The sequence below is a fragment of the Falco naumanni genome, chromosome 1, assembly GCF_017639655.2.
Source record: "Falco naumanni isolate bFalNau1 chromosome 1, bFalNau1.pat, whole genome shotgun sequence".
Classification (NCBI taxonomy): Eukaryota; Metazoa; Chordata; class Aves; order Falconiformes; family Falconidae; genus Falco; species Falco naumanni.
This window is the reverse complement of record NC_054054.1, coordinates 14,887,495-14,899,480: the sequence shown is the minus strand read 5'-3', so window position 1 is coordinate 14,899,480 and position 11,986 is coordinate 14,887,495. Positions and strand designations below refer to the sequence as shown.

The 11,986-nt window shown below is 35.7% G+C and overlaps 1 protein-coding gene across 1 annotated transcript in view; it reads left to right on the top strand.

The window, feature by feature from the left end:
• Positions 1 to 621: 621 nt before the first annotated feature.
• The window catches only part of TTC29 (tetratricopeptide repeat domain 29), a 134,655-nt gene continuing 123,290 nt past the window's right edge, over positions 622 to 11,986 (top strand). The window contains exons 1-2 of the mRNA XM_040582335.1: positions 622 to 713; positions 4,535 to 4,618. Coding sequence (XP_040438269.1) covers positions 622 to 713; positions 4,535 to 4,618 — 176 coding nt within the window. The remainder of the gene's footprint in view (positions 714 to 4,534; positions 4,619 to 11,986) is intronic.

Below are 11,986 nucleotides of genomic sequence, written 5' to 3'. Positions count from 1 at the left end.
AACTTCAATGCTAGAAAGTGTAGACTGAATACTTGGGGAAAAAACACAGTAGCTCTATATGACAAAAAAGTCCTATTAGCATTTATGTACTTCAAAATGACAAGCTAGACAATTCTACATAACTGTAGGGCTTTCAGCTTTTGTTTTAAGTAAAAACCTGTGTTGTAAGTATAGCATTACTTACATTTTTTATTCAAATGATTGTTACTATTATGATTATGTATTATTTTGAACGTTACTACAGTGCCTGTTGTTGCATTGCACACCGCATGCTCCACCTTATATATTAACTTAGGATGTTATTGATAAGTGGACCTAGGTAGCTTGAGGAGGCACAGGGAATCACATGCAAGAACAGTTCCTGAATCAGTTGTCCCTGTGCAAATAAAAGCATTCCAATGAGAGGGAAAACCATTGATCGTGACCATTCCTATGCGTTATGTCCTACTGAATTAATGATGAGGCCTGAAAATATTTGTGTGGAACTGGAATCTGGTTTCACAGATAATGCACTGAAAATAAAAAAAAGTTGACTGGGAAGCACAAGGAGGATAAGAAACTGCATCACTGTGAAGACATTGTTTCAAGTAACATTAGTTTTGTTTGTTTGTTTTAGTTAAAATGAATGTATTGCCTCAAGCAATCCTACAAAGCCCAAGGGAGCATCCCAGGTTCATAGAGCAGACTGTTTGCCCCTCATTAGACTTTGCAAGGTACGTACCTCTTTTCTTTCAGTGTCATTTTTACTGTGAATAGCTTCGATCAGCTATGCCAAGGTGAGAAATTATGTTTGCTTTTTTGTAATATTTAAAACTGAAAAAATCATAGGCAAGGAAATTCTCACTTAGGGTGGTTTCATAACTAAAAGGGAAAAAAAACCAAAATAGGAAATTTGTTCTGTTTAAGGTAGCTATTTCATCCTAGTTTTTCAATACCTCTTTAAGAGCTGTCGGAAGTTATTTCCGTTTAGCATTGATACAAATGTAGGTCATTGAAAATGTACTGGTTTGGATGAAAAAACAAGGTGTGGGTTTTTTTCCCATTACAAGCACAAAACATTTTCATGTCTCTTAAAATACAATGAAGAAAACTGGCTTGAAAAACTTTATCCTGTACTTAATAATTGAGAGAGTTAACAACAGTGACATAATACTTCCAAGCCATCTTCTTGCACATGCCTACATGGCTTTCTATTCTGTTGCACTGATGTTGCACTCTGTTACTTGTATCTGTACATGTTTGTCTCCCTCAGTGAGTACTGGTATCTCAGTTACTACTCTGCTGTGCTCATTTTCTTGAAATTGCCTTTGTTTCAGAAAGAATTGTGGTTGTTTTCTTCTTTCTCCTCTTTTTGTTTTTTTAATCCCCTTCCCACCCCTCCCCTGATTCTAGCATTCCCCTTAGCCTTTGCCTGAAAGGTCTGAGGCACCTCAGAGTTCAGCAGCTACATGTCCATGTCTAAAAGCACTAAGAATCTCAAAACACAGTATCCTTGCACCCAGCCTTTCTGAGGGACTCATTCTGATAGGTGTCCTCTCATACATTGATAGAATAAGGACATGCAGTGATGTCTTACAGTTACTTTTTTAAAAAAAAAATTTGTGGCTGGAGACATACTCTGCAGCCATCACTTTTTCCAGTAACTACATTGCTGGAGAGCTCACCCCAGCGGTAGCAGGTTTGTTTCTTTCCTTGTCTTGGGAAGGTTCATGTTCAAGAACATAATTCTGCAGCAGTCCTACAGAAGTTGCAGCTATTTGCAGAAGGGAAATGTGTGATTCTGTAATGGTCTAGACCATGCTGTACATGCCTAGTGATTACAGCAAGACAAAGTCTGCCATTTTTTGATAGGAAATTTTGAGAAAGGTAGTCTGAGTTAACAGAATAGGCAGTGGGGATAGAAAGTTATGTGAGAATCAGTTTGGTCCTTTATGCAACTTTGTTCTTTCCTTGATTAAAAAGCCAGGTGTATTTATAATGATGTTTATTTCTCGAACAAAACCAGTAACTATATTTTCGCTGTGTAGACTGGTAACAGAAATAGTTATAGGGATGCATGGTGTAAAATACTAACTCTGGGGTACATGTCCATTGGATTAAAATATATTTGTCTTAAATAAGTGAGAAATATAAAATTAAATAGGAACCAATTTACAGGTGTAGCAGTCTTTTTTTATAAGCTATTTATGAAATATAGTGAGTCATCATGGAAAAACTGGAGAAATAAGGCTAAAACAGTTTAGGAAAAGCAAGTGACAACTTCTGGAAGCAAAGAAACAGTGGCTCTTAGCCAGTGCCATCTTCACCTCATTTCTCTATTAAGAAACAACATCCATTCCAAGTCACAGTCTCAGTTCTTCATGTTAATGACTTTTTTTTTTTTTAATTCTCATTGCATATAACGAGCCATTTTACACAATGATTATTTGAGTTGATGGAATTTTCTACTGTGTATTTTTTCCCTATGTATCATCTTTTCTGTGTTGTTGCTATATTAACATCATTAATAACAATAGCCAGGATGAGGTGAGTATTTATTATTTTTAGTAACTTAAATTCTTTATGATGGATAATCATGTTTGTAGTTGCATCCGTCCAATACAGGATGTTGTAAAACTTACGTAAACAGTAACTAGTTTCCAAGTTGTTGCTTTTGTTTTTTCCCCTTGGCTGTAGCTGTCTTTAACTTAGATGGTGTTACCGATCACAGCTCAGAGATTTATGCCTTGAATATAAAGCAGGTGATGTTCTAAATTGTATATGATTCTAGGGGGTTTTCCCCTGATTGTTTTTTATTAAAATACTTTTGTGAAGATGAGAAGGCATTGGGTATTTCTTTGTTCCAGCTTGAGATGATTTTTAACTGCAGTGTAGATTAAATTGCAGCAAGCTGATACCTCAGAATGCCTAGGAATTTGCTTGTTGTAGTTGACTGTTTCAGTCTGGGGGGTTGGACTTTTCCCCCGTCCTCCTCCTCACACCTCCATATCTAGCGTGTTCTCTATGTCCTACTGATTTGCAGAAAGCTCATTTTTGCAGTCTTAAAGTACAAAGGTCAGACAGAGGTTTTTGTGTTGTCTGCTGAATACTTCATATTTAATTACCCAGAGATACTATTTTTCAATTTTTCTATTACCTCATATAAACTTACTCTATCTTAAAATATGTTATACATCAGTTTAAAATATACAATAATTACCTAATTCTTAATTATTCTAATGACATTGTGTAACTTCCTAAATTGTGACTATTTTGGTGTGAAAATTTTGATATTGATTATAACTGACTTTTTATGGCAATATCCCAAAGGTTTACCTTTTGCATGGTCAGCAGCAGCTCATATAGATTGTGTTATGTGCAGCTTGAAAGCGTAAGCCTCTGTTGGTGCAGCTCAGTAGTAGTAAATTCTGGAACAAATTTAAATGCCCTATTTGTGCTGGAAGTTTTCACTATTACATTGTTTTAAATACAGACATGTCAAAATATCTCTACATTGCTCTAGCTATTTTGTTTTCATTTAAATGAACTTCATGAAGTGTCTTCGGTATTCTCAGAGCAATAAGGAGCATGATGCTTATATTAGCTAACATTATGAAAAGAATTTACTCTCATCCCTGTAATGAAAGGCAGCAGAGTAATACAGACAGAGAAAGAGGAAAGCAATAGATTTATGTGGAACACTAATGTTGAATTTCTTTTATCTTTGAGTGATTAACCAGGCAATGTTTATGCTCTTTTAAAGAAGAATAAAAATAAATTCATATTACTTTTGTAAAGATGATATCCTCTACAGCTGGGATATCAGAATCTATTTAAACACATGATCAGTAAGTGCATATTATCCTTTAAAATTCAAGGCATCTTTTGTGGATCAGAGTGGAGATGTAAAGAGGTGATGGCTCAAGTGAAAGGTGAAATTATGTACAGTTCAAATTTTAAAATCAGATCCATGCATCCTGAAATTTGCTGTTTATTTAAGTGGATTACCCCCTTAGTGGGCCACCTTTTGCAATATGCTGCTCAAACTGTGGAAAGCTGAAAGCAGTATTACAAGTCTGTATTGCACTAAGGAAAACATTCTGAGATGGGTTTAGGATTTTTTTTCGTTGATTTTCTTTTTTTTTTAATTTTGAAAAAGTTTAAATACAAAGAAGATTGGACCACTCTGGTCCATACTGATAATGCAAAAATGTAATGGTTCTGGTTTAGAATACAGTTTAAATATGGATAGCTTAATCAATTATTATTGATGTAGCTAGTAAACCATTTCTTCTAGTTTAGACAGAAATATCAGTTAACCAGGTCCTTGAAAGGTAATACCAACTCTGTTTTCTTTCAGAAATAAACATTTGTAATAGCTACAGACCAAAAAATTTAAAAAGATACTTGTATGTGTTTATAGAATGTCTGATATATTACTTTTCAATATTTCAGTATTTAGCTCTACTTGGCAATGCTAATATATTATACATGCTGTAGAAGTATATGTTAGCACCTCACAGTGTTTCTTCTAATTTTTTTCATTTAAATTTAGGATTCATTTGATCAAAGACAAAGATGGCATAGATGATTATTTGGCGAAGAATATCAAAGGGTTGTCAAAACAAGAAGCTGCTGCGTAAGTTGGCTTTTTTGAGGCATTTTAACATCCATAAGTTTATTGTTTCCTTTGTTTCTAGTCATCATAATCATTTAAATTTAAAGTCCCCTAGGCCCTACCCTTTCTAGTGGAACTTGGCATTTAAAAATTGAAGTTGATATTAAATAATGATGGTTCATTTCTCCTGATCTTAAATATATCAAAGCATTTAACTCCTTGGTTTTACTAATTTGTATATTTACCAAAGTATTATATCACCTTTTTAACATTATTGTTGATATTGTGTCAGTAATTACATTTGAAATTGTGCTGCTTTTTTTTTTCCTTTTTTTCTTTTTTTTTTTTTTCTGAGCCTCTGTGAAATATCTCCTCTGGGGTGGAAGCTTAGTATACTGACATACACATTACTGTAATTTTGAATTATTATTTAGCCAAGCTCATGTGCTGACTTCTGTGGTGAAGCATTTAATACACCATTAGTTATTTAAAAACCCAGTGAATGAAAGAAATCTAGATAACTTTTGATTTCTTACAGCTGAGGTATTTACATTTAGGAGTTACAAGAGACTACGAATGACTTACTCTTCTGGAGTCTTTTAACAGATCTGGGGTTCAGCACCATCAAAATTAATGAAAGAATTCTAACAAATATGAATTGCTGGTTGCTTAAGTGAGATGATTTATTTATTTCAATATTTAAATAATAAAAAGATGCATATACAAGGGCTCTAGGCACCTTAACAATTAATATTGCAAGATCACACTTGCAGCATAAAAATATTCTATCAGACAGGAATTCGACTGGCTAGTTTCTTGCAAAACATGCTTCTTTTTTCCTTCCTAGCCTAAGAACATACTTGCAAACTTTCAAATGAAAATCTAAAAAATTACCATATTTGACTTGAGAGGTAATAACTTCAGCATTGTCCTAAAACCTAACCATATAATACTCAGCAGGCATGCTTTCCTTTCCTGTGATACAAGTCCGATTTGCCTTTATTTTTACAATGGTAACATGATAATGCTAGTAAGTGTTCTGACTGTCAATACAAAGATTATAATGTATCTGGTCCAATGATCTAGGAGAGCAATCTGTTTAGAGCAAACTCATATGCCACTTATTTCATTTGAATTAAGACCAGGTTCAAAGATGATGGACTAAAGATTAATTAAGTCATGGGATTGGGCAGGACCTTCTCAATGTATCATCCTAGAGTTTGCAAAGTTCAATTTATTCTTTTGTTTCTGTAGACAGACTCTTATCACGGTCACAGTCAGTGGGAGAGAGCAGCTTGACAGTGACAGGAAAGTGAGTTAGGTGAGGCAGTGGGAAGTGCCATGTTACTGCTCTGTGAGTACACGTGGTTGATGTGGGACAGTTACGTTTGATCATGCTATCATAATAATCATGCTAGGTGTCATAGCTAGTTTAAATATTCCCTGCTTAAAGAGAAGGAAACTGAGATTGCTCTGTGACTTGGTCACATTCTGCATGAGCTGGACCAGCATAAGGAACAGATCCTTCCCAAGCAAATGCTGTGTTAATAGAGGTCCTGTCCCCTGAATTAAGGGTAGCATAGTTGCTCTGTGAGGAGAGGAGGAAGTATCAGACCTCAGGGAGCAAGCACAGAAGTAAGTACACTCACTTATTGTCACCCTCGTTCTGCATCAGCTATGCAGTGCTGCTGTAGTCATTACGCTACAATTGTTGCAGACGGACTAGCCTTCCCAGTGACCTGTTTCAGTCTTTAGCTCGAGTGTATTTCCACAGTAGACACACCACGCTAGGGACAGAAGTGTTCTCTCTGTGATTATGCAGGAAGTCACTGCTATTTTAGGAAGGTCGTGGGGGTACAAAGTGTGTGTTACAGCTCTGATTTGATCAGGTCAGCCTTTTACTGCTATTAGAAAAACAAAACAAAACACACACCAAAAAAAAAAACCCACCAAACCAAACAAGCTCCTCTACAATTTTTCTTTTTGTATCCAAACCCTGAGTCTGGAGGTTGTGGAAAAGGAAACCAGCAAGGAAATTCACAATGAAGTGAGAATTTTATTATCCGTTTTGCAATATCTACACAAAGGAGAGTATTTCCGTACTGTTTTGTAATATGCTGGTTTTCAAAGCTTCTTAAAAGATTAAATGGTAATATCATATGTATTATGGTTTATTTCTATGGAGATTTTTAAAGTACATCTTTAAAAATATTATGTTCATGTTCTGTGTATTTAATTATTCTCAGAATTTTACCTTTTGATAATAGCTCAGCAGTTACAAAATTTCTATAGTATGTGATGTATTAATGCTGTTCTATAAACCTGATACAATCATTTGAGAGCAAACAAATGGTAACAAACTAGCAGCTACAGTTGTATTGTTGCTAGGGTAGTCAAGTTACAAAAAACTAAATGCATCAACTGTAATTTTAAACCAATTTATAAAGTTAGGCAATACCATGTCTGTAAATGATCTTACTGAAATCAATGTTATGCTTTGTATGTCTCAGCTGACAACAGATGTTTTTATTTTAAAAATTGTGAGAAGTGGCTTATAATATGTGGTATAGTTTTTTAAATAGTGTTTCCACTCCAGATGTAGACTATTGCATTTCTTTTTGACAGGCTATCTTTCTTTTGCCACCTAAATATCTGTATTTTTGTTTAATATGGAAGTCAGTCATTATTTTGTCAAGACAAATTCTTGTAGCCACACTCCTGCTTAATATTAAACACCCTTTCTTTCTTTCTTTCTTTTTTTTTTTTTTTTTTTTTTTCTTTTTTTTTTTTTCTTTTTGGTGCATGTTAGGTGGTTAACAAATATATTACCTCGTAAATAAAGGAATGTATGGGTAGTATCACATTTATGGAAACAAGCAACATTCTTTAAGGCTGTTCCCTAAAATTGTATACTTCACAATATTCTTTAAAATTAGGATAAGCTTCTTCATAGCTGAAGGAAAAAAAAGGTTGCAGTTATTCTTCTATTATACAGTATTGTATTCTGTTCAAACTTCCACAAATGAGAATAATTCTGTGAAGTTTTCTTATGTTATAATCTCATTTTTCTGTAGAAAAATGTGGAGTTATTTCTCTTTTTTTGTTTTCTTTGTAATAATTTTTGTCTCAGGGTGATATGATAGAAAAGGGGGGGAAAAGCATTGCTTAAGATAGTGCTTTAATTATTTTAAAACAGAATATTGCTTTGTTTTTTTCATTGATTTTGTTTGGTTTCCTTCTCTAAAACTTTAACTTGAAATAAGAAGTGAACGTGGTGTAAGAGACTGGAAATGGAAAAAAAGTAAAAGTTCTCATTAATGCAGAATGTGACTGCTTTCTTGCCACAGAATTAGGCTTCTGTAAGCTTATGAGGAGGTTGGCTGACTCCACTGGCCTTCAGTGTGCTTTCCCTGATACTTTCTCTTCTCGGTCTTGACTTACCAAATCATTAATGGCTCAAAATGAGGTTGCAATAAAAATTAAAAATTGTCCTTATAACTGATGTAAGAGTCAAAAGTTCATGACGAACTGTGAAGTAAGGCATTTTCCATCAAGAGATTGATTCCAGGGATGAATCTTCAAATGAGTTTGGAGTCTAGAATGGATCAGAGTTTCATACTGTCATTCCTGTTTCCTGATCTTTTAGTCAGGGCCAGAAAGATCAAGTAACAGTTCTCTCCTGTTCATACAAATGAAAATTGTCCAAAGATGACCATATAATCAAAAAAGAGTTAAAGATTAGAAAGAGAGACTTTGAAATCTTTTTGATGAGAGGAACAGTTTTGTTTAGTAGTAGCAAAAAAATGTTAGTGTTTTTACTTAATGTATTTCTGTGAATCAGATGGAGTTCTAGTGTCCTCACTCTAGACTCATTGGTACTCAGATGACATCTAAATTATTATACAGAGATGGTATAGGCTGAAATAGATATGCAGAAAATATGTATTTGTGTTTTCTGTATTAGGAGTGGTGGATCAGTGTGTTAGTTACGGAAAGCTTGCCTTGATAGATTTGTCTCTAGTAAAGACATGCTCTGATATGAGTTTTTCAGGCTGGAGACAATATTATGTTATATGCATTCGATCAGATGTTTTTGAGATATGGTGGGTTGTTCTGCTTAGAATTCACCGAAAGGTTGGTCCACTTCAAGATTATCTGGAACACAAAAAGGCAAAGGCTTTCATTCTCAGGTGGGCTGTGACCCCCAGAGCAGTTGCCAGCCATCTCAGCTTATACTGGGAAAATCAATCATTAAACTACTTCACAGATTGTATACTGAAAAATGGAATATAATATAGTAGCAATTCTTTGCTTCCATAAACCTGCGTCCTTCTCTGCAAAATTAACTGATCCAGAGGACTAGGTTAATCACCCTGTATAATCAATGGAAATAATGGAAAAATGGAAAAAGTAATTTGATGAGTTGAACCCCATCTTTTAGGATTCAGCCAACTGCTTTAGAGTAAGGTGAATTATACTTTTGAACTACCTATTTCTCTCCATTGCTTGTGGAGACCTTAGGATGACCAGCTCAGATGTCAACATGTACATTTACAGATTAATCCCACACAGGAGAACTATTGAATTTTGAAAGCTGTAAAAAGTCTTAGACGGTTGCATTCACTAATTCCTGAGGCAGCATTTCTACACAAAGCTAGCAAGTCCAGAACAAAAGTTACCTGGCATCCATTTTAAATTTTCTGTAAGTGCCAGCTGACAGATTATTTTTCCATTCTTTAGTGGGAGAATTAAAAGTGACAAGTTATTTACTGCCTTGCCCCTCATGTTTCTGCTGTTTTCAGTGTATCAGCTGTGTAGAGTTAAGGAAAAAAGATGGCAGAAAATTAATGAGGGATTAAGTGTTAGTGCTCTAGATCAGTTTGTGTAAATAAAAGATTTCTTTCTGCGGTGGGTTGACCTTGGCTGGATGCTAGGTGTCCACCAAGCTGCTCTATCACTCCCCTCCCCAGCAGAACAGGGTGGGGAGAAAATAAGATGAAAAAAACCTTGTGGGTCAAGATAAAGGCAGTTTAATGAAGCAACAGCAAAAGTTGCGTGTGTGGAAGTGAAGGAAAACAAAAGGTGTTATTCTCTACTTCCCATCAGCAGGCGATGTTTGGCCACTTCCTGGGAAGCAGGGCTTCAGTGCATATATTGGCTGCTCTGGAAGACAAACTTAAATAATGAATGCCTCCCCTTCCTTCTCCTTTCTTTTAGCTGTTATATCTGAGCAGACATCATATGGTATGGAATATCCCACCGGTCACTTTGGGTCAGCTGTCTTGGCTGTGTCCCCTCCCAAGATCTTGCCCACCCCCAGCCTACTGGGCAGGGAGATTGAGAGAAAGCCTTGATGCTGTGCGAGCACTGCTCAGCAGTACTCAAAACACTGGTGTGTTATCACCACTTTTCTAGCTCCCAGCACGAGCACAGCACTATGAGGGCTGCTACAGGGCTCAGCCAGACCCAATACACTTGTGTATGTCCTTACTTCTACTAGCTGGTCTTGGAATAGTGAACCCCGTCTGTCCTCCAAGACTAAAGAGGAAGAAACTTCTTCACCTGACTAGAGGCCAGAATGATCTGGAGAGTCCACTGAAACAGAAGAGTGGGGTTTGTGGGCTGATGGAGAGGAGAAGACCTAGCCTGAAGGGTGGTTTCTTTATTTTCATCATAGCCATGACAGACTGCTAAGCCCTGCTATTAGACTGGACTTCTGATCTTGTCCTCTGTTAATAAGTTATTTAAATCACAAGAGTTTTGGTACTTAGTTTTAGATTTATTTGCTTTTCTATTTGTCCTTATTCTAGTCTTTTGTGTTGATGGACCAGTTCTTTAAGGAAGCTGAACACAAATAGCTGATTGGGGTTTTAATCCAGACTTTTTAGTAGCTGCCACCTTTACCAAATAAATTAGTAAGGTGACTTCATAGGTGACCTCTGAAGTCTTTGACTCAACGAATGGATTGGGACCTTTTTTCATTGATAGCTTTTCAGATTGCCATGTTTTCTTTTTGACATCCTGAGTTCTTTACTGGGGCTTCTCAGTTTGAACATGCATATTTTAGGCTCGGGAATTTTGTGTTATAAGGTGGATTTGACCATTCCTGTGTTATGGAGTGAGGGTCTCAGGGGACAGGGGAGGGACACTACCAAGAGTAAGGCTTAGGAAAATATCTTGTTGGTGTGAGGTTAAGGCAAGGAAGGAGGAGGAAAAGCTGCTATTACTAGGAAGTTTGCAAAAGGCAATTTCAGACACAGGCAGATAATGTGTAGGTGCAGATTCTGCTTTTCTCTTGTATTTCAGTCCTTGCTAGCGCAGTACTTCATTGTAGTTATGCACTGATTTGAGGTGCTTCCATTTCTTCTGTGGAAACACTATGAAGACAGGAAAAGCTCAAGGCAGGTAAAGAAGGGCATAGCAGCAAAAGAAGAAATAACCAAACTGTTCTTTTCCTTTCATGTTCAGGTCCTAGCAAGATTTTGCTGTTCTTGCTGATGTCAATCTTTGGATATGACCTGTGAGCACCTTATGACCCTCTGTTCACATTGCACTGGTTGAGAATGGGTGGAATGTTGTGTCATTTACATTTTATGAGGATGTTTCTTCACTTTTAAATACTAAAAACCATGGAAAAGGGTTTATCAGAACTGAAGAAATGTATCCTGTCATAGTAAAAGAAATTTTAAATCAAGGCACTCTATCCCAAACTCCCTGCTGATTGCAGAATGGGAGATGGAACAAGTCACTTATTGAGCTAGATGATAAATTTTAGATTTCTTTCACAATATTATTTAAATATGTATTTTTTTCTGTCTGAATAATTCCTAAAAATCTTGCTTGCCATGACCAGGATTCAATGTTTATTAAACAACTTTCAAAAAGATATTTTACCACTTAGAGGCACACATTCTTTTTGGTCAATTGAATGATCTCTGTGAATTTCAGGCCTGGAAAACATATTATTTAGTGTAATTAGGCAGTGATCTAAAGAACAGAACTGTGTGGGAAGTGAATGGTTTGCCTTTCCTAAAGAAACTTCTCTGTGCGTTTGTGTAATGTGAAAGGTTTTTCTTGAAAAGGTTAAAAAAAGTTCTAATCAACTTCTGTACATTATGTAGAACTTCATTTTCTAAACTCTGCAAAAGAAAGTTTCATATTTAATGGGAAATCATGAATTATTCCATTTATTATCTACTTCCTCCTTTCAAAGACATGATCTGGATAAAAGGCGGGGTGAATAATTTCAAAAAATACAATACATTTTTAATGGGAAGGTGCAAACTACAGATTCTCATGACTATTAGCAAGTATAGAGGAAACAGAATTTTACTTGCAAAAACTCATCAAACTCTTGCAAAGATAAAATACATGACATACTTTAATAAA